Source organism: Bombus bifarius, unplaced genomic scaffold (genome assembly GCF_011952205.1).
Source record: "Bombus bifarius isolate JDL3187 unplaced genomic scaffold, Bbif_JDL3187 scf7180000007992, whole genome shotgun sequence".
Taxonomy (NCBI): Eukaryota; Metazoa; Arthropoda; class Insecta; order Hymenoptera; family Apidae; genus Bombus; species Bombus bifarius.
The window spans coordinates 2,945,663-2,973,421 of record NW_022884373.1 but is presented as its reverse complement, the minus strand read 5'-3'; the positions used below and the strand labels follow the sequence as shown (position 1 = coordinate 2,973,421).

General features: G+C 38.5%; 1 protein-coding gene and 1 long non-coding RNA gene across 10 annotated transcripts in view; both read left to right on the top strand.

Moving 5' to 3' along the window:
* LOC117205552 (PH and SEC7 domain-containing protein 2) overlaps positions 1–27,759 on the top strand; it is an 81,071-nt gene that overhangs the window by 33,361 nt on the left and 19,951 nt on the right. For 6 of the 9 annotated variants that reach the window (XM_033444077.1, XM_033444075.1, XM_033444084.1 and 3 more), the window contains exons 2-3: positions 17,636–17,702; positions 26,256–26,309. In XM_033444077.1, coding sequence (XP_033299968.1) covers positions 17,636–17,702; positions 26,256–26,309 — 121 coding nt within the window. Of the gene's footprint in view, positions 1–8,262; positions 8,485–17,635; positions 17,703–26,255; positions 26,310–27,759 lie in introns of those variants that run through there. The other 3 variants (XM_033444076.1, XM_033444081.1, XM_033444080.1) reach the window with 3 other exon arrangements.
* On the top strand, positions 8,491–9,732 carry LOC117205554. Its single transcript, XR_004487252.1, has 2 exons — positions 8,491–9,016; positions 9,131–9,732. It is a non-coding gene; the product is annotated as an uncharacterized LOC117205554 (long non-coding RNA).

Genomic DNA, 27,759 nt, shown 5'->3' with positions numbered 1-27,759 from the left:
ATCTCTACATTGAGTTTACATCTTTGACTCAGTCAACATCTTTGCACCGGTTTGTCAACCTTAGATTAGCCATTTAGTTAACTTATATCTATACACATCGAGCGTAACCATCTTGTGTACAAGTTGTTGGAATAAAGTGTAAATTGTAACCTGTTATCTCAGTATTAGAATTAATTCAACCACCTCTATCACTCTAAACGAAATATAGGATCGATCATTTCGTGGCGTCGATTGTATAATCGTAACAGGAAGTTACGACTCCCGCTGACGCGCTTCCTTGCGATCGCGTCTTTCCGCGAACGGTCGAACACCATTCTCTCTCTCTCTCTCTTTTCTTATCGCAACGATAAAAATGAACAAAAGTCTACTATCCTCAAAAAACGAGCATGCAATATTGAATAAAAACTATCTTGTAGCATACAGATTTTTATAACAGACGTCTCTCGCGAGATCAAAGGAACGATCTTCCATAAGATGAAACAAACGAACGAGAATCCCACGAATGCCAGGATCGAACGAGAAAAGTATCGCATCAAACTGTCCACCCCAAATTTGACCAAACTAATCCCCGCTGCAGGAACAATATTACAAAACTCTCGATCCGTCGTGGAAATCCAATTTGGCATCGGAAATGCGAATGACGCCAAGCGAAAAGCAATGGGAACACGCGTTTCAGTTCGACGAGCGGCACGACCACACGCGATAATTGATACCGATTGCAGCCACGTGACACATTTGTCGGAGGGTTTGGCCGAGCGCACGCGAAGCGATCGACGCGTGATCCATGATCCATCGCCATCGAACGCACCCTCGAACGCGTCGCAACGGACGATCGTCACGCTACGTAAAGCCACGTGGCTGGAAAATAATAGCTATTTATACGACGCTGTTATCGGCCGGCGTATGCTTCCGCTTGACGCCTGCCGCGTTGATGACGCCTCTCGTTTATGATCGTTTGCCTTTCTTCCGTTTTGGATCTCGATGTTTACCAGCGTCTCTGTTTTATTCCGCCATAAGTTGCACGATGCACTTTTTTCGATATCTTCCATTGCAAGGCAGTTTGCGTAATCCTGGCGATTTACGAACGTGCGTGACGAGTAATTTATCGTGCGTTAACAAGGAGAAAGGCTTAGAGAAAAAAAAGGTCTTGGGTCGTGTGTTTCTCTGTATCTTCTTTGCGTGTTTTTCAATCGTGCCTTTCCATTTTAACGAAGGTGGAAGCTTCGTAGATTTGAGAATAGTAATTACGACGGAATATGAAGCGTTGTACAGTTCTATGGAATTTGAACTAATTTCTAGTATCTGAAACAAGTATTTATAAAAGAATTCCTAATAATTTATTCAAACAATGCTAAGTACTAAGAGATACGAACACTATGACGACTGTGGCTAGTTTCCAGTGCTATTTTCACTTTCATTAATTAACGAAATACCTTGTTTGAAAGTAAAGGGCCAAGAGCGGTAAATAATTAAAGAAGTAAATAAACACGTATGTAAATCGCGCGTTAATAGTTACACATATGGCGTTAGCATCGCGTCATCGACGGCAGTGAACGCATTCTTGCGACAATTGGATGATTGTGTCATTTAATCCTACAAATTTTCAGGATTACTATTCAGTTCACAATATTCGTAATAATTTGGAATTTCTCGAATGTGTTGGAAATTCAGGAAAACTTTAGCATAAGATAGAAACGATAAATCAGGCTGAATGACATGCATGTGTCACGATCTCGTCATACGATGGAAAACGCTGAAAACTTTCTGCGCAATATAATAAAATATGTATTCGTTTTCCTGGACGAGCGAGAGGCAAGTACATCTCACGGAGGTGACAAACGAAGACATGTCTTTTCACGGCAATGCAAGACGTTGCTTCATTTGCGGTTGTTCTATTTGCATCTGCGGTTCAGCGGTGGAAACGGATAACGCCGTGTGCATGTAATTGTCTCATTTGTGGTTTCAGGTCAAAGCACAATTTGTCCTCGCGGAAACTCAGGTTTTCTACGGTTCTCAGATTTTACACGGGAAGACACGCGTGCAATACAAGAATGAACAAACATTATTCTCGGAGCCAACGTTTGCGGTAGCTTGCCCTATAGTATGTCTGTTTTACCTTAGACCAAAATTGGATTGCTGGAATTCAATTCGTTTTCACGAAACCATGACAGTTGTGAGAGCGAACATTGTTACGCGAGTTTTATCTATTTACAATACAACGTATATAAAATTCGCGGTAAAAATAGGAGATTATTATTCACTTTACTCGAAACTCTGTTTTATCCTAATCCACTTGTAAAGTAAAAATACCAAACTCAAAAACGGTTCATTTCCAACTGATATAAGAAAGGAAAATAAAATTTCCCTATATCTGATTTATGCGTCTTCCAATTTTAGTTCGAAACTGCAAAGTTTATTTTTAGATTCGCAGACAATTACTCCGACTCGACTTAAGCAAGCTCCTCATCGACCAAAAGTCGCGAAACGATCGCCCTATTCGTAATTACTTCCCGAAAAACTGAAGAGCCGTAACACTCTGAACAATTGGCTCAGGGGAAAATAATTGCCGTGACGGGAGTTGCGTGTAGGCGAAACGAATCAGGAATTCCAGTCGTCGTCCTGACTGCTGCTCCTTGTCGGCTGACAATGAGTCACACAGAGCTACCACGTTGATTCGTCATCTACGAAACGAAATAGGCTTCTACGAGCCGTGAGCGGTATGCACGCGAAATTAATTCCAGCCCTGTCCCCGGTGCGCCTGGCCGACGTCGAATTTACATTTATTTCTTGCCACACAGGCCGTCCAGTCTGGCCCGGGCCGAATTTCCATATTTCCAGCGCCGACGTCTCCATATCGATCCGATAGTCTCCGGTATAAACGTATCCGACGAAGCGAGCGAAATGCTCGGCTAGACGACGACGAAGAACGCTTTGAGCGGCGAAACGACCAGCACAGGAAGCCCTCTTGCCTTCGTAAAAATGAATCTCAGCCGCGAATCGTAATAAAGGGGGAGGAAGGAGGCAAACAGTTCGTTATGCTGCTTTCTTGCCCTTTCTTTCAGCCTACCTTTTCCTTCTTCTTCTTTTTACTCGTAGCCTTTGTTCGTTGTTGCTTCGCCTTTCGGCCTCTTTCTTTGAGTTAAAGACCGGGGGAAGATGGTGATGACGATGGTAAAGATGGATATTAAGTGGAGCTTTGAGACAGTGTGCCGGCTGTTTTCTCGTTATCAGCCTAGAGAGATTCTAAATGTTTGGCTTCCTCTCTGAAGTTGATCTCTCGATTGTTTTCCTTAGATTCTTTACGAGGTAGATTGGAGGAGACAGAGAGACCTTTATCGCTTGGGTTTACAGCGTAATTGTAGAGTAAAGAGACATCGAGTAGCGTTGTTAATTTACTCGTTTAGGCTGCTGTAACTTATTCGTATTCCACTGTCAACGCCAAAGGAAAACATTTCCGACCAGCGATATTCTTCTATTATAGAATTTTCCTGCATCTTTTAAAAGAGACACTGTTCGATCCTTCGACGAGAAAAGATGAAGTCGAATGTCGCGAAGATTGGAACGCACAGGGTGACCCATTTCGAGCTATAAATGGATTTTACGATCGGAAGCTGCGTCAATCGCACAAAATCGAACGCGCCAAGTGGTACGAGGGGCTCGTTAGAATTTCGCGAAAGAAATCTACTGACGGAGTTGCCGATATTTGTGCCGGGCCGCTTGTAATTTTTTGGTCCATTCTTTTATCCATTTTTTTCTATTATTATTATTATTTTTAACCCGTTAGACACATCTTTAATCTCGACAAGACACGTGAACACGAACGTACTTTCACGCATTCCTCAGAAGTTGCAAATTCTTTTCCATTAACGATAAATCGAAGAATTTGTATAACGATATTACGTTTGTTTTGGCACACCGGTTATTGATTTATCGAAAGGGTTAATAGGTTAAGGTTACGTATAAATATAACCTTGATAATCTTGACTTGTCTTTGCTAACGCCTTCTCGGCGACATTTAAATCCCTTTTTATTGTTTTCGATATAAATCCTGGGATTAGTCTATTTTTACATCGGAATCGGACACCTTGCGCGTATATGTCGTTTGTTGATGCCAAGATCGGGCCAAGATTTAGGACGTACTATTTGGATTGAAATTTCAGGGTCCTCGGCGAAAATGAAAGTGAACATCTGTACGAAGCCTTGGGAGCGTACCCGCGACGTTTTATTGCGTCACGTTTTATTTCGGTTTCGATCGGTCGCTCTACGGCCATAAACGCGTTTCAAAAACCTGTCGAAACTCAGATTTATTTCCTAGATCGTATTTCTTCCTTTTTTCTTTTTTTTTTTTTTTGTTGTTTTTACGAGTAATATATTTTTCAGACGCAAGAATCTGTATGCAAAACGAAACGAATATGAGTTTAGAGCGAACTGGTCGTTGATATTTTCGCAGGCTAATTCGTTGGCAAAATTTCGAACATCTATTGGTGCGTGTAATATATGTATGTAAATGCAGTCGTGTGCAGAATTTAAAGATGTGAATGACATCGGATTTCGTATTCGAGAAATAACTGGCGCCTCGTTGTTTCTCACGTCTAACTAACAACAGTTGCGCGTTTCGTATTTGTTACAGTATTATGAAATAATTAGAACTCGAAACGATCGTTCAGATCTGTAACTTTAGATATCGTGCAGTCTGTTTAGGAATTTTTTCCCAGCAATCCCAATTACGCTTTGGGATCTTGAGTTTCTCACGTTTATCGGTATAAAAAGATTCGTAATTTCAAGGTAGTCCTCGATCGCGTGTTTTTTCTCCTTTCTTCAACTACATATCTCACTTCTGCTTCTGAGAAAGGAAATAGCGTGCATTTTATTCCTAAGAAACGAGGGAAAAATTATTATTATATAACGCATTGTTGCGCTGCAGTGTTCCGCTCGTACTCGACCTCGATTTTTCTTCTCTCTCGAAGGCGAAATAAAACGGAAGAGAAAGAATTTCTCATTTCTTAAACGACATTAACCGATAAGAAGGGAAAGTAGAAAACCTAATGATTTCAGAGGAAACGCGAATCTTCCAAACGTTTATTACTGTGTCTCGATTCATTTCGGTCGATACAATCAAATTTTGAGAAATTTATTCGCTAGCAGGATCGGAAGTATGCGAGGTACGCAAAGTAGCTCAATGTTACCATTCCATTGGATCCTCGCGGTCAGAATCGAGATCGTCATTTAAATTCAGTGCGTCGTAGCCGAAGCATTCCCGGGGCCTACTCCCGGGAGAGGATGATGGATGACCTTGAACAACCAGTGGGAGATCGTGGTACGGTTATTCAATAGTCGGAAATGGTTCGTCAATGGCGGTTAACCTAACGGCTCTTATTACGCAAAACAGTCGACGTTTACGGTTACTGTGTTACGCACGAAAATGTGCTGCTCCTTTCAGCAACTATTTATATACCGGCGACCGACATCGCGTATATATGTGCACGCTTATGTGAACAGCGTTACGACAGTCAATTACGTTTCATTGTAACGACATTATAGATACGTTTGCGCGCCTAATGAAATTTCAACGGGTCCATTGTATTTTCTCGATGGCGATGGCGATGGCTCTCGGTTCATTCGTTTTTCAACGCCACGTACAGTATTTGAATCGCGTATACGCTGGCTCACGAATGCATTCGAACGCTTACCATAGTTAGGCGAACTTTTACGTATATGTCGTATGAGTTTTTACGAAAGATTTTGAGGTTTCCCGCAATGAAACACGATCGCATCGGTCGAATTTGAAACTGCACTGGAAAGAAACACGTAGAAGTTACAGGGTATTTTTATCGCGAACGTATACGTATTTGATAAAGAAGATTAGTACGCTATGCTATGAATAAAACTAGTATGTGTAGATATGGTTTGTTAATATAAAGGATAATTGATCGTTTATATATTTCTATGGAACATGTGTAGCCAGTACGTAATGTGATAACTATATGCAATAATTCAGAAAAATGTTCGTACACTCTATAAGACGATTATCTTTATTTAAACGCAATGAGTCATGATTATTTTGGCCAAATTTGAAACCACTCTGAGAATGTATGTAGCAGTACACGAGATACTTTTATTGCAAACATATATGTATTTGATAAAAGAAATTGGTATGCTGTGCTATGAATAAAGCTAGTATCGTAAGCATACAATAAGCGTTCGATGTGGTATCGCTGAATATCGAGGTTTATTAATATAAAGGATAACCGATTGTTTATATACTTTCGCGAAACATATGCAGTTAGTACATAACGTAACAACTATATTCAACAATTCAGAAAAATGATCGTACACTCTGTAAGAGGACTATCTTTATTTAAATGAAACGTCATATTTGTTTATCGATATACGAAAGAACAGTAACTTATGGGCGCTATTCTACAGAAATGTTGTTACAGACGAGAGAAAATTTCATCACACAAACAATAAATTACTAATATTTTGTCGAAATCTTTACGATAGCTAGTAATCATGCAATTTAAATTCTGATTTTGGCTGTACACAAGTTGCCATCATTCATCCAATACCATATACGTATACATCGCATGTAAATTATAAACAACAGATGACAAAAAAGGTCAGCATTTACAACGTGCTGTAATCAGCAAACATATTGAACACCATCTAATATCGATATGTCGAAGCAATTGATTTTTGTTCCCGATCGACGCGGAATATTTTGCCATCGAGTCGAATCTCTTCAATAACGCGCCATAGGGACGTCGATTCGTTTTTGCTCGAGACGATGGCAAAAAGCGATTTTAATTAAAGCTGATTGCCAGGCGCCAATTAACGCCGCTATTGCACCCCCTCGCTCAAAGACACTAATGTCCTGTACATATCACTTTTCCACGCTGGTCGTTGGAAAATCCGGTTTTCATCGAGCGATTGGACATCGATACGCGCCGCGCCAAATTTCTCTGCGGCGTTTTATCGGACGGGCAAAAGAATGAAAAAAGGGAAAAGGAGGAAGAGAAACTGCTGAAAAAATGTCGGTACACGGTGTACGGTGGCACGATCGAATGCGTGAAAGCTTCTCGTTAACGGAAGTAGAGAAGACTCGTCGACCCGATTGGCTCTAGCTTCGGTTCTCCAGTTTCCAGGGATTCGAAATACGGAAATCGATGGTATATAGGGTCGTGGGGTAGAGAATACTGAAGCTCTGTGGTAGAATATTAGATGATTAATGGTGTTCTTAAGTAGCGCTGCTGGGTTTGGCTTTAGAATTATTAATTGGGCTTATTTTCTTTGCGATTGAAGAATTGGTTGGAGCAATTTGGTCATTTTAAAGATTTAGGTTAAAACTTAAATTGTACTCGGTGTATGAGTACGAACAAATATGATACGAATATGACCAAAAGCTTGATTTATAAATGGGATTGTAATCGATCGACGATATGGTTTCTCCAGAGAAGATATTGGAGAATGTTCGAGTAAGAGGTAAGAACGAAGGTTCTTTTAGGGGAAAATAGAGCGAGACGAGGTATCGATGTTTTACTTAAATAAGACACGCAAATGAGTAGTTATCCTGTGATGTAGGACTCGACCAAAGAAACCTAACAGCTCGACTACACTGTTCTGACAAAATACGATAAAGTCTCGACTCGTTACGTTCTTCTGAGACTTTCTTGAAACATATCACAAATTCCTTTTGTTTGCTACAATGGCAAGATTGAAATATATAAAATTCGAGGATCGTAGCAAGGTTAATAAGAGCCAACATTAAATTTCGTCAAAAGCATCTGTTTTTTCTTTATATTTGGCCACAAAACCAAAAATCTGAGATCTACTATTTCAGGAATTCTGATGGCGCTAAGTCTCGATTCCTCAAACTCCTCACGCTACTTCGTCAAACACATGCAGCGAGTACCCTTTCTCTCTCTCTTTTTCTCTATCTCTCTACTAGACCTATTCTCTCTACAATTAAATTCCCACTAATTCTTCGTCGTACCTTTACCATTGCTAAATCAACTTCAATTCTTTGGGAACTATCCAACGGTCGCTTGAAATGTCATTTCACCCAAATGTCGCAACCTGAGGGTGTCGTATCGGCATTGGTTCACATTGTTGGTCGATCATCGTCGTACGCAGTTCTTTAGCATCGTGGTGCGTTATTTTGTGGCTAGTTGGACGCTGTCCCGAGGAAAGTCAATGTCACGGCAGACAAAAATACTGTTCGGCTGGCATCGGCTGACGCCGCGCCGTTTGAATTCTGATCCGTGACCGAGATTCTCGATCAGTCGGCGTTTCGCGGAGCCACGTAGTTGTGGTGTTGTTGTTATTGTTGTTCCTGCCTCGGGTGCGTCGCATAGCGAGGGACGTGCCTTCCGCCAAATGCCCTGTTTTACGTACTGCCTGTGGTGTTGCTGCCGTCCCCTAGATCGATACTTGTCGAGGCGTGGGGACAGGTTCGATTACGTCGAGTATATACCTCTGTATCAGGTGAACACGCTTTGTCGAGTGGCATCTGTCGTGTGATAAACGTCGGTAATTAGCCAGTCACCAGTCGGACGATTTTCTTTTATCGTTCTTTTTCTCGACCCCCTTTAGATATCTCGTTTAATCTTTTGAGTACTCTGAGCGCTTTTAGCCAGTGTTGTTATAAGTTACGAATGCATATATATCGTGTATATTCTTGGTGCGAAAGTGGCACGAAAAGAGTCGATAAATGTGTGGACAAACGAGTTTCCTTAGCTTTTTTCCCTTAATATTCTGCTTATGAAAGAGAATACGTATTTCTTCTTCCAGAGACGATTCCACGGTTTGTTGAAGTTTCACAAAAATTGGGATATCGTGTAGCATCGTGAGATAAACTATTCTTTCTTTAGACCGTGGAAAATATTCTTTTTATTTCTAATATACGTAGTTTTGTAAAGTGTCTGTATCATTCTACAATCGTACCATGACAAGACGATATATACGAGTTTGTTGATAATGTTGCGTTTATGTAACTTTTATATAATATTCCACACAGGTAGATATCGTGGCGATCTTTAATGGATCAGAATTATCCTGTACGCCATGCAGAATATTATAGTAGCCACAATAAATACACTTCTTTTTGTTTCTTTACATTTTTTTTTTTAAGGAACGTCGATGTCCATGGTATTTAATACTCAAAGGGTTAATTTTCTTTTACTTTACGCTTGTTTGGAAGAGTAAGCACGTACCACGAAGTCGACGAGGGGATTGGATACCTTTGTTCCTCCTTGTAATTGTCAGCATGATTCGCCTTCATTGTGCATTGTCTCGTTTGGTTTTAATAGCTTGAAGAGGCGTGGCGATGAATTTACAATTGTTGCGTGCAGTTTGATCGAGTATTATTTTGTGGAATGTTTAACTTATTCGCGTAGAATGGGAAATTGTTATAACCAATGAACTTTTTAGGAGCAAAAGCTGGGCCATTACGAGCGTGTCTGACTTTCATCTGGCCGCTGTCCAATTAGTTAAACGCGCGTAAGAATATTGGACTTTAATGTACTTACGTGCTGACAAGATGTTTATGCACTATGTATCGTTCATCAAAAACTTCATGTATCTTCACAGTTTTTCAATAATTTTTATAGTTTCTGAAATGCTTACATTAATGGAAGACAAACGAACTTATCACTCAACCCAATATCGATTACTCAAGACCTGTGACAAAACTATCACTGATAATGTTAGTTGAAATGTACAAGACGACCCAGATATAACCTTTTATTATTATCCATAACAACTCCCCCCACCAAAAAAAAGAAAAAGAAAGAAAACAGATCGCACGATCAATACCAAACAAAATTTTATCTGGAATTTTATATGGAAAATTTATAAAATACCAAAAGTGGTAGGAAAGATACGCGTAATATGCAAAAATAAACAAAATATCCAAAGTACAGCGCTCGTTATGATAATTGACAGGAAAAACAAAATTCCGTTTAGGTTTCATCATTTTCGGTTATAACCACAAAAATTCGCATAAATATTGTCCGAATACTGTCTGATTATAATATTTAGCGAATGAAACGAATCGTTGCTTAAACTCTGTCTCTTTAATCACGTTCGAAAAAACTTGAATTTGCATAAAGAAGCAGCTGCGATATTTAAAACGTATTTATCGAAAGAGACTCTACATCGATGAACGTAAACATTTCATACTACGAATATCAGTATCGACTATTAAACCGAGCCCATCCGCACTCTACGTGTTACGAAACCCCTCCGTTGCGAGCTTTCGAAAGAGACGAGTTCCATGCGAACTCGTAAATCCGGTGAAGCGCAGAATTACAGGGCCTGCGTGTAATCGCACAGCTGCCCACGCAGAAATCGGGGCATCAAACTGGGATCGAGCCGGTCGGTCGAGGGCGAACTTCTCCCACGAAATTGTTTCGCAACACCGGCGGTTCGCTCGACTTGAGAACTTTCACGGGACGTGGCTGAACTTTCTACGCCTTCTGCCGACGATGTTATCGGATCTGAAGATTTATCAGAACGAACGGCCGCTCGAGCGTCACTTAATGAGGTCGAGATGAATTAAGCTGATGATGCGGGCTTTTTCGGAAACAATGGAGCGGTAACGCGAGTACTTTAGGTAATAAGCCTCCCTGTTAGGGTTGGAGAAAGTCCGAAGATGCGAACCTAGCATTGTATTGCCGGAGGGCCCTGTTCGATTACGTTTTTTTAGCTACTTCGTTAGCTGTCGAAAGTTTTGGTAAATGAATTATATGTATAACAGCTGACACGAAAGTTGTGAATATCTACAAAGTTCACGCATCGATATCCCGAAATGAAAAAGCAATCTCGCAACTTCTAGATTCGAGTTGTAATTTGTATGGATTTTGTAATCGCAGGTAATCGATCAAGGCTGTACTGTAATTTAGAACGCGGTAGAATATAGGTATGTCTATAAAATATAAATACGCTATATACGGTATGAAACAAGGAATAAATTATTGACACGAATTATCGACAAGACAAACAGTGCACGCAAATACGAAATATGGATGGAAAGTTACAGGTGCGTTTAAAGTACGAAAAAAGCTACTAACAAGAATTGTAAAGAATTACTGCGGATATTTATGCGTTTATACGCAACGTAACGTACAAAAATCTATTATAGAATTACTCAAGTACAGTACTCGGCTGGCATTTAAGAAAAATCAACAGAATCTTCGTATGAACCTCAGTTTCTTTTATTGCGTTTATTGCCAAACGTACGAATTTGCATAAAGCTCCGCAGCCAAGTAATAATAGAAATTGTAGGAAAGTCACTAAATGTCACGAGAGGGGTAAAACTACACGTGGTGGAAGACGTGTGTATAATAGAGCATATATATATATATTCCTTCTGACGCTGTTACAACGCGATTTCGCACATCGATCAGTGGCGTCAGGACACGAAGGTCGAGCCGGCCGACAAGCCTTCGCTCGTAAATCAATTTCGAGGGTGCACTCGTGTGCGCGTCGATGCATTCCGTAATAGATTTCGACTAAACAGGTCAGAGAGATCCGGCTGTCCTGAAATTTCGGTGTAAACATGCCTGTCCCGTTCGCGGCGCACAAAGCGTCTCAGGAAGATGCAACATCCATTTATGAATGCGGACCTAGTAATTGGACGATGCTCCTCCACGAAGAGGTTGGGGGTTGTCGATCTTGCTGTTCAAAGCGACTGTCATCCACCGAACGCAAGAGTTCATTTAGTAAACCAGCTTCTCAAATCGTGTACAGAATGCATAATGGAAGAGTAAGGGGGAAAAAGTGAAGGAATGTCGCAAAGTAGACAACTTCGTTGAGAAAGTTCAGTTTCACTATGTTGGTCCATTAGAGGAGGAACAATATTCGACGTATTTAACTGTTTTATGGTTTATAAAACGAAGTTGTTGAAGAGAAAGAAAGAAACGATTAATAAAGTATTAATTATTTTTATCTGTGTCTTGTTGCTGTACTGGCTGGACATTTCCTGTTTCGAATCATTACACTAAATTTTTGAACAAGATATTTTTCGTATTATAATTATTTATTCGCGATAATTGTGCAATTCCAGTTCTCGGAAATAAAATGTGTTTTGAGACGGGAAATCACGAAAAACGATCGTTCCTCGTTTTTTACCCTTTACCTATCGATTCCTGCTTCTTTTAAATTTTATATCTCGCTTCGTTGTATTGTGAATGTTTAATACTAACTTTTGGATCGAAATAATCGCGTCGTGAAATTTTAATCTTCAATATAGAATCGTAAGAAAATTATTTGATCGTACAGATGGTAATTCAGATCCACATTGATCTCGTTAATGTTTTTAACAACAGTAATGGACAGTAAATTGTGGTGGATATGGGACATTAGAATTTGTGAAGTTTAGCGTATTAGTCAAATTGCCATATAATTTTTTAATAAACGTAAGTTTCTCTTATATTTGTATTTATCGGTGTTAAAAAGATCTTGTTATATTTATTTATTTTATTCTTTAATACTCGATAAAAGGAAATGATATTTTTCCTTCTATGCACGATATGTATGAGATTGCTTTCTTTTCGATCGTATAGCATTTGCTATGCATCAGTCTGTGCAACACGTATGAAAAAGATTCGAGTGAAACCTCTGGCGCACATCGAAAATGGAGAAGGCAGCATCGTTCCAGCCAAGACTTTTCTCATTACGGATGTTGAATATATAATCTTCCATCCTATATGCACCATAGTCAGTCCATTCCTCGCTATTATTCAGGCAGATCAGCTTACTCTTTATTCTTTCATTACTTATTATTCACTGTTCGTTCTACATAATGCAGTTTTTCATTTGTTATGAAAAACAAACGAGTAACGTTTATCTTTGTCCACACGATAACGATTTATGTTAATCGCATATATAACAATTAGAAATTTTAAAATTCGTTCGCGTATCGCAAAGCATATGTAAATAAAATTACATGAATTTAAAATCATAGTTTGACTTAAAATAAAGAAGCTCTGTTAAGGCTGTGCGGAAAGTTTTTAGATATCGATATTTTTCAAATTTTACTTTCATTTTTCACTAAAATTATAGAATAAAATTATTTTATATTTCTCTACAAAAATATTTTGTATAAAATTATTTCTATTATTCCTGCATTTTCAGTAGAAATATCTCGTACAGAACTATCGCTACGTACAAAGTATCTTTCTGGAATTAAATAATTTTACCTAAGCTTCGAATTGCTTAACCCAAGTCCAACAACGCCAGTGCTAAACTAAACGAGCGTTAAATTAAGAATTGCGCAATCTCTTGATGAAATTTACCGTATAGTTTATTACGATAGAGTTTCAAATTGTAGCCCGATCCGATACGTTTATTCATCGCCGATAGTTATGACACCTTTGAAATAGTAATATCAGTATCCATACGCATGATAATAATCCGTGATTAGGACACACGTAACCCGTTCGTTCGTTGTAAGCGGTAAATATACTGTGAACGTTGAAATACGATGAACGTCACTGGGCAATTGCAATTAAATTACCAAGGAAATTAGCCTGCACTGTGGATAATGCATTCGTGAACATAGAGAGTCGCGTTGCACGGACAAACTGACCCACTCTCCGCGTATACAGGGTGTTCCTGCGTTAAATATCGAATTAGGAATTAGTTAGACTTTCGTAACTAGATTAATTCTCTTTATACTTGGCCATTAGATTAGGTTTCAGGCATTTTGCATAAACTTTGATATTTGCTTCTTGCAACTTGTTTCTCCGTTCAGGTATATGTAGCAAATGTTTGTTAAATATTTTTGCTCGATGGAAAGAAAAGGAATATTTTTGACGATCCTGTTCTCCTCGTTTCTTCCTCGCATGTTTGCATCTCTCTCGATATCTTCATTTTTCGAACGCTTTACTCGTAAAAAGCGTGGAATATCGGAAAGGTAGTAAAATTATATCGGATACTAAAACGAGATATTTCAAACTATGCATATTTTAATAATATCAATTCGAATATAATATCCATTTCGTTTTATACGCAGACTTTCGGTTCGTTCTATTATAAAAAAAAAAAAAAAAACAAATTCATCAGATTCAAGTCTAAATGGCAGTGTTCTTCGGAAGACAAATTATCACGCGTAAAATATAAAAAGTCCATTTGCAATCTATCTTCTCATCAAACAATTTCCGTACATAATTTTACACCTGTTAAGTTCAATTTTCACTTCCAATTTGTACATTTAATTTAATTTTCACTTTCGAAATAAAGATCCCAACGTTTAATTAAAACTTAACAGCTCTATTTTCAGCCTCACTTACTATTTAAAAAAAAAAAAGAGAAAAAAATTCTCGTTTAAATGGAAATTACAATTTCCCACTTTGCAAGAAGAATCGCCACGTAGAGGAAGAAATATTCCCGAGTTTCCTGGCTGCGCGGAAATTTTTCACGCGGCCGAACAGCAATAAAGCGGAACGACGTGGTCCGCGCTGAACACACGGTATATTCGAAAGATTTACATTTTCCGTCCAGCGGCGGACAATGTTTCACGGGGGGAGGTATGATGGGGCTAAGCGGCCGTGCATCGAAACAATAGCGCGAGACGGTCGCATTTGCGCGGGATGCACACGTATCGCTGCTGCAGTTTCTCGTTATTGTTAGCGCAAGGCACGATACATAAGTGCATGCGACGTTCAAGTTACGCGAAAGCTCTGTCTGGCCTCGTGTTTCCAGTCAGACGGTGCACCTTCCGCGATACAGCCACGAGATTGCATGTTTCGTTGTCTTTCTTGCTTGTGATCGACGCGGTTCGCCTGTTAAACGCCAGTCATTTACCACCACACCTTGTAATTTCTTCTTTCGATCGTTTCTCCTTCTAGGTTAATCTACTTGTTCGTTAAGTGGAAGTTGCTGCAGCGGCGATGCACGAAATTCGACGAAATTAAAACTCGCTGGATTTTTGTACCGTCGCGATGATGACTGACTCGAGAGACTTTGTCGAATAATTGAATCCGTTATTGATTGTTACGGGCATTCTCGACGAGTTGGCGAGGTTTTTGGTTGTCTAGTTGAAAGTTACAGTTGGCGGATTTAAAGGAATTGAAAGGCAATGGCGGAATTTTTTAGTATCGTCGTAACGAACGAATTTGTTTTTGACGAACGATTTAATGTATCGCTTGACGGAGGGTTGCACGCGGTTGAGGAGGTTTTCCGTAACTAATTGTATGCCAGGGTTGAGAGATTTAAAGGAAGTAAAAATATTTCGAGAATAATTTCACTTCGACGAATAATTTAATGTGTGGCTTGACGAAGATTTGTGAGGGATTGGGTAAGTTTTGCTGATAAAATGACCAGTTATCTGCACATTTAGAGTTACGTAATTTGCTTTTGTTTGGCTTCATAGGACTTATCTAAGAGGTTGTAAGAAGCGGTGGAGAATTATTACTGGCAATTTAGCTTCACAGTCTCTATTTAGAGTCGATTGGATATCGTGAAATTTGTAAGAGGGAAGAGGGATTTTATCGAATGGAAAGCTTGTATGGATTTTATAGTTTTCCAGTATTTTGAATTATTGGACATTAAAGCGAATTAATATCGAGACGTTTGTTTGCTAGAAGCGATCAATTTTATCTAGTTAATAGATCTCGCAAACAATTTTTCCTTCGTCTGTTTTGTAAAACATATCATCCCCATTTTCGTTGTAAAAATCTCATCCTAATATAAATACATTTTATTCGGTTAAAAAAAATTTAATCATATTTTGCCGATAAATCGAAGAAAAATGTATGGATTATGATGTTAATCCACGATGTGTTACAATGAAGTCAGTAAAGCGTGGCGTGGCAACTTGGATCTCTTTGTACGCGTCAGCTGCTCCTTTATTTGTCCAAGAAGAAGGATTTGCCCGTGTTAACAGAGCTTCTACCTGGTAGCGTCTTATCCGTCTTCCCGCTCATGACGGCTAGCTTCTTGTAAACAATTTCGTTTCCTGTTCCTCGTGCACCGCGGAACGCTATTTCCCCAGAGGCAAGCTGCAGGAAATCGAAGAGACAGCGACGGAAGAAATAGGGGACAATTTTTCAGAGAAGTTCAGAGCCGCGAAGTAACACCGTGAAACTATACGGCAAGTCGTATATACAGACGTTCGAGGGTTGAAATACGTTCCTTCGCTTTCCTTGTACCTCCCACTCCATCTTTCTATTCAATAACTTGCAAAATGACTTATTACGTTTGAGCGTACGGGATGTCGTTTCCATCGAGTTCCAATTTGCCGAACAAATACCAACCAATTTGTCCATATTCTACTGAACTATGGAGAAAAGCAATAATTGCGAACAAGTATCAAACGGTGTTCTTTGTATCTTTGAATATTTAGCCGAATTTACATTGTTCACGTTGGAGGATCACTGGTGCTTAAAAGGACGTTTTTCGCGGTGAAACGTGCACGGCGAAACAATGGAAATGCGGCTTTACTCGCTGCTCGACCAAACTACCTGCCTTTATCTTCGACCGCTGTTTGTACTTTAAATATTTCAAGATTTGTTGGTTGATTCATCGTCCGTATCAATACGTTTTGCATAATTTTGCACGAAATAAGTTAGGAAACAATATTTGCCGGATTCGTCGGACAGATATTGCCAGTTACCAGCGTAAGTTATGTAAAACACGTTCGTTTCCTCGGTCGTTCCATTCAACCGATGATGTGAAAATTGCATAGGGTTACGTAAGCGTGGGAATAGTATAGCGAGATGGATTTTAGCAGCGATGGGAATACTACGGCTCTTTGATTTACTTGTTCCGCCGGATTGCCACGATTGTTGTATAACCAGCGAAATATCGTAGGAAGCTTTATTTCGTTACCAAGTTAATCACATTGACCTCTATTCCCATACTTTCTCGATCAATGATAAGTCATTATAAATTCTAATATCGATAGCGAGCAACTAAAACCCTATTGTATTTATTATCAACGGTATATCAATATTATAGTGGGCTGACGTTTGTAGCGATTGTTTGGACCGTACGATGCTGTGTTATTTTTTAAAGAATTCCTCCCATCAAACCACTTTTACGTGTCTTCTATTTACTATTTTTATTACGTATATTTAATACTAAAATCACGTAAGAACTAACGAAGAACATATTACATTTTTAAACTCTTCCTCTATAAAGCATGAAAAATGTGACTTGCTGCGCGTCAGTCTTCTGTGATCTTCGCACAATCTTATTACACTAAAAATAATCTAACGATCGTTGCAATTAAGATGGAAATAATTCGAGTAACATGTACACCAAAGAAACAACGCTTTACTTTAATCGTTTTATTTTAATTATCAACGTGTACCAAATTCACCCCTGTTACTATCAAAAATTCAAAAACGATAAAGGCACGTAAGATGGTATCATCACAGAATGTGTAAAGAGAGGACGAATAGAGTAACACAGATATGTAATAATAGGGAGGCACATTTGCATAATGGCGGTTCGCCATTCGCCCCGTTGGCCGGTTGGCCAGGGGGCTGCGGCGAATTGTGTCGTCGAATTGCCAAAAGCTGGTGGAGCAAGTAGACGCCCTCCTAGCGGTGCATGGCAATTCGTCGTACCTGATCAATTGATCCTTCTGCAGAATGCGTTTTCATAGAAACGGTGTCTGTTGCTTTTGCAGGTCGAGGCCGGTGACGTCATACTCAGGGTGAACGAAGTCGATGTCAACCGATTCAGTACTAAAGAAGGTAAGAAGACCGACCTGCTTTAGCCCCTCTCTTTCTCTCTCTCTCTTTCTCTCGCGCTCGCGATATAATGCACATTCGCCCAAGTGCACTCGTTCTCTCTTCTCTCCCCTTTCCTCCCCCCTTTCATGGTTCCTCCTCTTTTGCCCCTGTTTGAAACGTACAACCTTTTTGTCCGCGATATAACGTATCGAATGGTCGCAGGATTTGTATTCTCACGTTCTGTGATCGAGATTTGGCAATCGACGAAGATTAATGTTGCGTTTAACGATCGGAACTATCGTCGAATAAAGGGCAGCAGGACTGCGTTTTCAGTGACTCGTATCGATAGTCAAGTTGAAGCGAGATATATGTTTCATCAGCTACGATATTCGTATTATGTTAAAAAGTCAAGCAATGCCATTTATTTTAAGCAAATGTATCGTACTAAGTACACCCCGTGGTGGAATATCGACGCGAGTCACTGGTACATGAACTTCATTTATCGAAACTATCCCAAATTTTAGTCGATGCCGGAGACAATATCGCAGGCAATGCAAGGTAGGAAAGAATCTTTTGTTCATACACTTTCCAAAAATCATTGAGATCTTGGAATATGCACCGCTATAAGTTTGTAAAACTTTTATGTGGAAGATTTTGATCGCTTTGGTAGTTTGGTTGGTAAAAATCGAGAAACTTGATTTACACGGTGATGATTCTTTGGTGAAATTAGTAAGTAGTTTATCAATCTCATCCATAAATTCGCAAGGAACTCGATTACTCGCTCAAACTGAATCAATCATTTACCCGAGTTCTCGCCGAAATAAAATCTGCCGGTGCAGAAAACGAAAACTTGGAAGATCGACGTGATCAACTTTCTCGTAATTGCGGTACAATTCTCGAACGTCCAGGGAGTTAGATGGAAAATAAGAAAGAAAAGGGGAAAAAGCGAGAAAGAACGTAGATCGATCGAGTGAAAGTCGGTTCGCGCTTTATCCCACGATTGTTCTTGCACGGAAGGTCAATGAAACTCGCGCTCGGGCGTGAAAAAATCGCGGACGTTTGGCTTTTCGACCGTAAAACAACAGGAAAACGCAACCGTTCCGACCTGAAGATTCACGATTCGACGTTTCGCCGCGCGTTTCACGCGGAGATGGCAATAATTCTCGAGGGACGACCATTTTATCGGGATTTATTGGGAATATATACCGACTGGCTGGATTTTCCATAAAACACCTGAGAATGCCTGGGAAATTTATATCGTGATTTCCGGCGGAAGCCGTCTGACGCAAGATTTCACGGTATCTGCTCGAGTGTAGAGAAATCGAAAGTTCAGCGATAACAAGAGCAAACAGACGATTTCGCACGAACAGTCGTTTAATTGTTAAATTACTTTGTTTACTGAAAACAATGAGAATACTTCTACGAAGATTAGAACAGAATTCCTATAATACTTATATATCGTCGTTGCAATACAACAAAGATATAACTAGATATTTGCAAATTTTTTAGATAAATTTTTTAGATAAATAAAGTTACATAATTTTTAAAATATCCACTGAATGGCGGTTTATTGAAATATTCGTTGTTGGTAGTCGCATTTCGTAGGAAGTTAGTTTTTAGTCGCAGTTAGTCGCAGACATACTTAAAAGTAAGTAGAGAATGCAAACAGTGTTGTTTATCCCAACATTATAAAACATTCCCTTCGCTATTTAATTACAAGTTTAGTCGCTAAATGAAATTGATCTTCTTGATCTCCTGAGAAATCACCTTTTTCCAGTTGCACCATTGATGCACTGGAACGGTGATCCATTGTACGCAATTAAAATGATCACATCTGACAATGTATTATTTGGAAAATAAAGCAAACCAGAGTTTTGTCATTTAGTCCATATAATACAACTTCATCTAAAAGGTGAAAAACACAGGGAACTTCGGATATTTCAACGCATCTTGAAAAAAGGAAAAATTACAGTTGGGATGTTTTAACTAAATACAACAGTATATTATTTGAGATACGTACGATTCTTTACCAATTAATACAATCAATACAGTTGTTTATTATTCCAACGAAGAATCTTATATTCATATATTCAAGCGAACCGCGGAAGCTATAATAATTATGAATGGTTTCCAAATGCAGTAAAATGTCACTATGTATACGTATATGTTGAATATTTCCAGTCTATATAAGATATAAATACTATCTCGGAGGAGCGCTTGCAAAGCTTGCAGCAGAAATCGAATCGAAGTCATCATTTTCTATGAATATTTACCATTTATGTATATTGAACGTCTTCCAAGAATAATATCAGTGGCACATGCAAGGAGATCACGATTAAACGAGAAGACTCTGCGAGATATTCTATATTTAAATTATATTCAAGAATTCGATGAAATATCACGATGTTCGTTTCGTTCTGTTTGCGTTTTGTCCCGTCAGTATGGTTTCGATCTGTTCGTCCGATTTACGCGGTATCAAATAAAATTCATAAGAAGTCTAACACGCGATGGCTATAGAAATAGAACTGGATAACACGAAGGAGAATCGTATACGTAAGTTTACCTCATTCAGATTAGAAATAAATGAGACACTGTTTTTGCTTGACCCTAGTTTAACCTTTCGATCTGTCAAGTGTCCCATTCGTCACGCAAAAATTATTTATTCATAGAAAGAATCGAGATGCGAGTAATAAGCGTCGACGAGACGCGATAGAAGTTACAAGGAACGGAATTAAATAAAATTTTATTCGTTTATACTTGGCAGTTTTATCGATAGATCTTGAGACACGGTTCGTTATCGTATGGATTACGTTTTGGTTAATTTTGTTCAACATTTATAACATTGTTTTAAAAAATGGTTAATAGAATATGGTATAGAAGTTGCACATTTTTGTTGGCGACTTACCGCTGTTGTATATTTTATGATTCGTATCTCTTCATAGTCTATCTCATGCATTTTCGACGCATCATTTATTCTCAGCTCTAGCTTGCTCCCCATAATTTAAATTTCTAATTGAATAATACATATGCATGAGGGGAATATCTTGAAAACTATAAATTTGTAAGATTCTCAAAGAAATATTACGAGCATTAGACGAAAATTTGTGTCTAATTGGAGCACAGAGAACCATAGTGATTTAAGTCGGTCTATTACTCGCTTTTGTAAAATAACGTTCTATGTTTACGATTATGCAAAATTCATTACGTTTTTTAAAATTGATAAAGACGTGCCGCAACAGATATTATTAGATTACGAATTTTCATGCAAATTCCACAAAAAGAAGATAGGACTTAGATAAATATTTCATTTACCTTCTAATAACGAGTATTCACTTCAGTATTTTGTATATTTTCTTACGTATATCCTGGCTGTTTTTTTTTTACAAATTCCAATTTCCTGAAAATGCATAATGAACGAAACTAAATGATACCTGGATGACGATACCTTTAAAAGTTGAAATACGTGACTAAGTATAAATTCTCAGATTCTCCGCTATATATACACCGCTATCGTTTTCAATTCACTAATTCTAGAAACGAAATCATCGCTCATTCGTAAAAATAATAACAATAATAATAATAAACGAAGGAAGAGAAAACTCGGGAAAAAGCTAGAAAACAAAACGTTGAAGCAATCGGTTCGCGATGTCCAATGACGAGGAGAAAGCAAAGTTAAACGAGATTCGAGAAAGAAATTTCATTCAGGCGACCTTTCCACCATGAGACGGCGAACAGTCAAACGAAATTACAAACGAACTGGACTCGAACTCACAAGTAATTCGAAGCAAAAATCGAGTTAAGATGGTCGTTGGATTACGTTAGACCAGAGGAACGAAAGAAGGCGGAGGTTTTCTTTAGAAGCAACGAAGTTTGTCAAAGTTTCTATTCTTTACAGACGTCCATCTCTCGACGAATTTCTTGCGCTTATTAGGATCGCGTTGGTAATTTCGTGCACGGGGGTGAAACGTCGACCATGCAGGTCATTAGCGAGAATTTTACGATGACACGGCGCTAAATTTGCGCCGTGCACGCGAAATGGGACACTTGATTGACTGTATTACCGGTTGCTCGCGAATGCTGTCCGCTGCATCAAACCAAACGATCCTTGCTCAATTTTATATCGACGATACAGTTACCCTTTTGGCCGTCTACTATCCATTTTGCAATTCTGTCAGAATTTTCTTTCTTTCTGTTAAACGTTGATGATTGAACATAACGTCAGTCTAGTTGGTGGATTTTTTAATCCGAAAATTGTAGCTTGTTAATTGGAAGAGATCGATTAATTCGTCGTTCTGATCGCCCATGTGTCTGGGTCATAATTATCTCTCCGTTCACAGGTCTTCTATACTTTTACATATCGCCTTATTCGTTCTATAAAATTGGATTTTATAATTCATTGTCTAATCTCGTAATTGTAGACGTTTCTCGTTAAGAGACGGTTTAAGGGATGTAGGAAATGATTCTGTGCTTTGCATCTATTAATCTATTAATACAATATATTTTTAACTTAAGAGACACGTCTGAAATTAACGTAAAAACACATCTTTTCTTTTAAACTGAAGTTATTTATAAATCATCGAATAGAAAGTCTTATAGAGGATTTCTTTAAGTTTCTAATATTAATAAAATAATATTCCAAATAAGGCGTGAATATAAAATTGAAGCAAACTCAACAATTCTTTCTCCGATACCATGAATGAACATTAAAATAGATACTATTTGGTTACTAAAATAAAATAGATAGAAATATTGGGCTGTTTACTAGAATAAAAATAGATACTAGCTTCTTTGTTAGAATAGAAATAGTGGTCAAGTTGACGAATAGTTACCACCCTCTGACCGATTTCGATGGCCTTGAAATGTGATGTCAAGATCGTCTGATGAAGATTCTGGGCAACATTTTCCTATACATATAACGGGTGGTTGGTTTTAGTTTTTTACGAACCATACGCAAAAGTATGTTTGGTATCGTACATCCATGTACGTATGTATTCCGCGTGAAGCTGTCGATGAGTTACGTCCTTATGAATTCTAACGGGATATTTTTAATATCTTCATAGTGACGTAATAATAATAAATAATTCCAGTCACAGAATTCCAAGTGGAAAAGAGTTGGCGAGGTTGAGCTATCTAAATGATGTCAGCCGGCGTGGCCAATACCGATAATCATAATGGTGCGACTAAATCAACGCGGTTATAATTTGGGCACACAAGTGAATATCCGAGCAATAATTATAATATACAAATATTACACCTAATGTACAATTTTTTGTACATCACTTTTGCGTATAATTGAAAAATTAAAACTTCCTATATACGTATAGGAAGAAGTTTTTCGAAATGGAGAGCTCGACAAGATATTTCAAGGGGATGGAAATCGGCGAGGAGGTAATTGTTCGACACCTTCACCGAAATAAATACTTTAAACAAATGATTGACTATTTGCGTCTGTTTGTATTATAAAATGTATATTGTCATATTTATGTATATATATTATTTATAATTTAAATTATAAAATACAAGACGCCTATGAGGCTGAGAAGATTAATACAATTCGCAATACAAAGAATCTCGGAGCAAAGTCCACAAAATAAGGAAGCGAAAGAATAAATCGAACGTAGCGGCGAGGAAATTAAAATTCCGGAAGTGGCACGAACCAGCGGCAATCCCCGTTTCGCGGAGGCTGGCACAAGGAACAACAGCGATATCGTGTAACCGAGCGTAAAGCGGCCCAAGCATCGCAATATCGGCCAGCCTCGTGTTTCCTCTGGTTCCTCGTTTAATTTGACAAGCTGACATCGCAGACAAACACGAAGCGATATTTCAGTTCCGTGAACCGTGAACTCGCGTTTGTTCGACTCGGCACGGCGCGTTTGCGTTTCGCGGATATAATTGGTAAACTTGGCCGGGCTGCTGTTCGGAAATGGAAGATGCTGGAGATGCCTCGTCCTACGGGGCGTCCGCTTTACGGGATTGAAGGACGGTGAAAGTTTATCGAAAGCCTTTGCAACCGGGTAAATTTGTTCTTCGAGGGTTTCGGAGGCCTTTCTCCGAGCGCTTTTCAGGTATCGACAAGATTTAGACGTCTTTGAAGCTCTTTGTTGCTCCATTGTCTTCCTTCTGTTCGTAGAAATTGCAGTTTTCGTGGAAGACGTTTTTTCATCCGAAGATTATGATCTGACCTCTCTTCCTCTTAGGTTCGAAAGCCTCTTAACACTCGTCTTTCCAGCTTAATTTTACTCCTTTCTTTTTTTTTCTTTAAAATCCTTACCCCTTTTTGTTCCTTTGATGTTCTACAAATATTTCCAAACTTTGATTCATTTGGACGATCGGAAACATAGAAACAGATAAGCGATAGATCTATGGCATTTGTGTCGTAGCGAGAGACACACAGTTTATGTGTATATTATACGAAACATTTTGAAATCTCGTTAGCAATTAGATAGGAGTATCGTGATTATATCGGGGCAATTTGAAACGGATGTGAAAATGTATATGGAAGTTTCATAATACTTATTGTTACCATGATTGCGTGGCAAAGATCAGAAAAATATTTGAATTAGTACATTTAATACAATTAATACATACGTTGTATATTATTACAATAATATAATAATTATGCATATACTAATAAACCACAATATGTAGCGAGATCACTCTATCACTAATTGTATGTTTAAGACAACTGTTCAAGCTGTATACTAATTTTTATCAATGTCGTGTAACTTCCAGTCTCTACACATTTCTAGAATGCTTTCAAATTTTGCTACTACAATCGCTGCAGTCTCGTTGCAGCGTCAATGGAATTTCAAAAAGTTTGATACAATGCGCGTAATACGTTCATAAAAAGATTCTGTAGCAAGCATTCGAATACTTTGACGAGTCACTGTAAACCATTTCACTCAACGGTGCACAGAATGTTTTCTACTTCCATAGACGGTTTGAAGGTAAAAGAAAGAGCCAAAGCTACAGAATTTCTTTTAGCAGATGTTTCCCAGCATTTCCGCAATCTCCAGTAGTCGGGATATTCCAGGTAGGTGAAGGTTTTACACAAATTCGAGGTTTAATTAAACCGACCTATCTGGGCATACCGTCTTGTCCGTCCGAAGCGTATATTCTTGTCATCTCTTTCGTCTAAACCCATCCTCGTCCTATTCCGTTAACGCGTCATGCTAAAGTTTCCATTTTGCTGGCGTTAAAACCGAGTTCCACACGGAACGGTTTAACCATCGTGCAAAATTGCGACCCAGGGCCATCCTTTTCGTCAGGAGAAGGTCGTTTCTCTCGTTAATCTCAAGCAGGAAGACGGCTGGCCTCTCCGAAAACAGCGTAACGGACAACGTTCCCGTAAATTCCGTTTGCAAACACGTGACAACTCGGTTTAACCGTAGTTTTTATCTCTCTTTCTCTTTTACTGTAGGGGACAAGTACAAGTAGGCAGGAAGTAGACGTAGATACCAATCAAGTTTAACCGTTGATTTCAATTATTCACTATATTATTTACTATAATAATATAATTATTTACTATATATAATCCGTGTACCGCAAGGATGTATAATAAATAAAGTGGACGTAGAAGTAGCGGACAAGATTTTACAAAACAGTTTGTATTTTAGAAGAGCAATGGATTGTACATTCTTCCGTCCGCTACTGAATATAACACTAGTATCTACAATACTAGTTCGATTAACCCCTTTGTTCATGATTCATGATTCACGATACGCTTTGGACGAGATATCTTTCCACGCAATGTGGTTCATGCGATGCTTCGAAGGAAACATCGCGCGATTCCGTCTTTCAACGTTTACGACTGGAAGTCGCTCATCGGTCGTTGTCTCGTGTATATCCTTTTACCATGCTTTGAATTATTTCATGCGATATTTTCTTCATTCAACATTCCTAACCCCTTTCACATTCACAAACGCAGTGTCTCACGAACTGATTTTTATGCGAATCGTTGCACGAGATATCTCGTATGTCTTTCCATTATCTTGCATCGCATGAACGACATTGCGTTGCAAGATATCTCTGCCGAAGCGCGTCATGAATCATCAACAACACTGTCTGGCAAGATATGTACATATTTCGTACTCTAATGCGAGGTGGTCAATCGAACTGGTGCTACCGTTATATCCACTAGCGGATAATAGAAAATTCAAAGCTTGCCAAACAATTCACTCGTGTGTACACACATATCAGTAAATTCTATATTAAATATTTTTCATCGTATCGCACAACAATCAGCTATTATGCAGTATAAATAATATTTATTTGTTTCTCTTTTCAAGTTCAATCTGTGTTTGTCAAATTTTGCCCGCTACCGTACTTCAATTTCGTCTATTGTGTATCCTCGTAGTACATAGATTACTTCGTAAATGATTGAACTCAATATTTACATCTTTATGTAAACAAGCCGTATTTCCGCTATCTCGTGTTTATTCCTATTACCACTAACTATGTCTCTTCCATTTATTTCTGTCCGTGAATGTATTCCTTCTGTTCTACGTTTCCCATCCTACGACTCGTTGGCCAACATCTTTCCTGACTGGTGTGTTTCGTCGTTTTCTGTTTCAGTGCTAAAATGTCTGCGGCTCTCGTCGGATCCCGTCACCCTGAAACTGCGAAGGGGTAAGTCAAGTGCGTCTACGAATTCTTTTATTCGCGCGAACAGCGATGTCGAGTTGGCTGCAAGTTCGGTTATTGAGTTGCGACGAGGGAATGCAATCGAGTTTCAGCTTGGGTGGTTTTCGAAATTCTGATCGGCGAATATCGAAACGTTCGTTGGCCATGATTATTGGCTTAAGTGGTTATTAGTTCGTGAGGATCATCGATGATTCAGGCGGTTAATAGAGAGGCTTGATCAACGCATTAATCGAATTTTTCCGATTATCAGTCGCGTTAGAGATTATATCGCCATTGATTCGTGTTATTTTCTTAGACCTGTGACAGATATTATTTACACGGATTTACTGATTGGATTAATTGACTTGGATTGTAACGTTAAATTAATTCCGAATTAATTTTGATGTTGGAATTATTGGCAGTATTATGATTTAAACGAAACACAAACTGTAATGAAATTTACATTTGAATTTCAGCACCGATTCAAATTGGGATTGAATATTTTATGTCGTAATATGGAAGAATTTCTGGAATTTAATGCCTCTTAAGATTACATCGATTTTCAATCAATTTATGAAACCACTTGACACATTCGCTATTAATTGAAACTGATGACGATTCATTTGGAGAATCGAAATTTTGTTCGTGTGAAATGTCTTCGTTTTAACTACAAATAATAATTCTTTCGTTACATTGTCTGCTCTAATTTATCTGTACGAATCACTCTATCGAAAACTATAGAGCTTAAAATACAATAATTGCGTTATTCAAATGATTTACTCGATGCGACAGGCATCAGCAGCAGTGTAGTATTTTGAAACAAACGATAATTTCTAAAACTAGTGAAGAATGATTAATGGTAACGATAATCAACAGGAATTATGCATCGAAGGCAAACATAGCTCAGCTCGACGTTGAACGTAGCAAGATTAGTCTGTCTTTGAACCTCATTGTCACTGTTCTAGACATAGTCTGAAATAAGATTTTCCTCGTTACAATACCGGCACGTGATTAATCCTCTCTGCAGATGTACGAGTTCCCAGTTGTGAATATCAAATATTCTTTAACTGCTGAATAGCAAATTATTTTCACGTTAAGTTCGTTATTTTATTAATGAGAATCAGAATATAGTTTTGAAGTAGCGCTTTAACGAAAAAAGGATGTCAATGGGACGAATATATTTATTCTAGGATTTATACGATGATAAGGATTCTTTTAGAGATTGCCATAGAATAATAAGATAGCGATAACTCGTTGTTAAAGCTTATTCGCGTTATCGTTAAAAATCTCAGGTTGAAATCATTTTATTGTCATATTTATATCACTGTAGAAGGATGAGACGCTAATATCGGAGCTTAGGAAACTAATTATTTTAGTTTGGAAAATTATTACTTGGAGACAAAGCTCGTATGATTTTACGATTAACAAACACTTTTATACCAGTAGATTTTTTCTT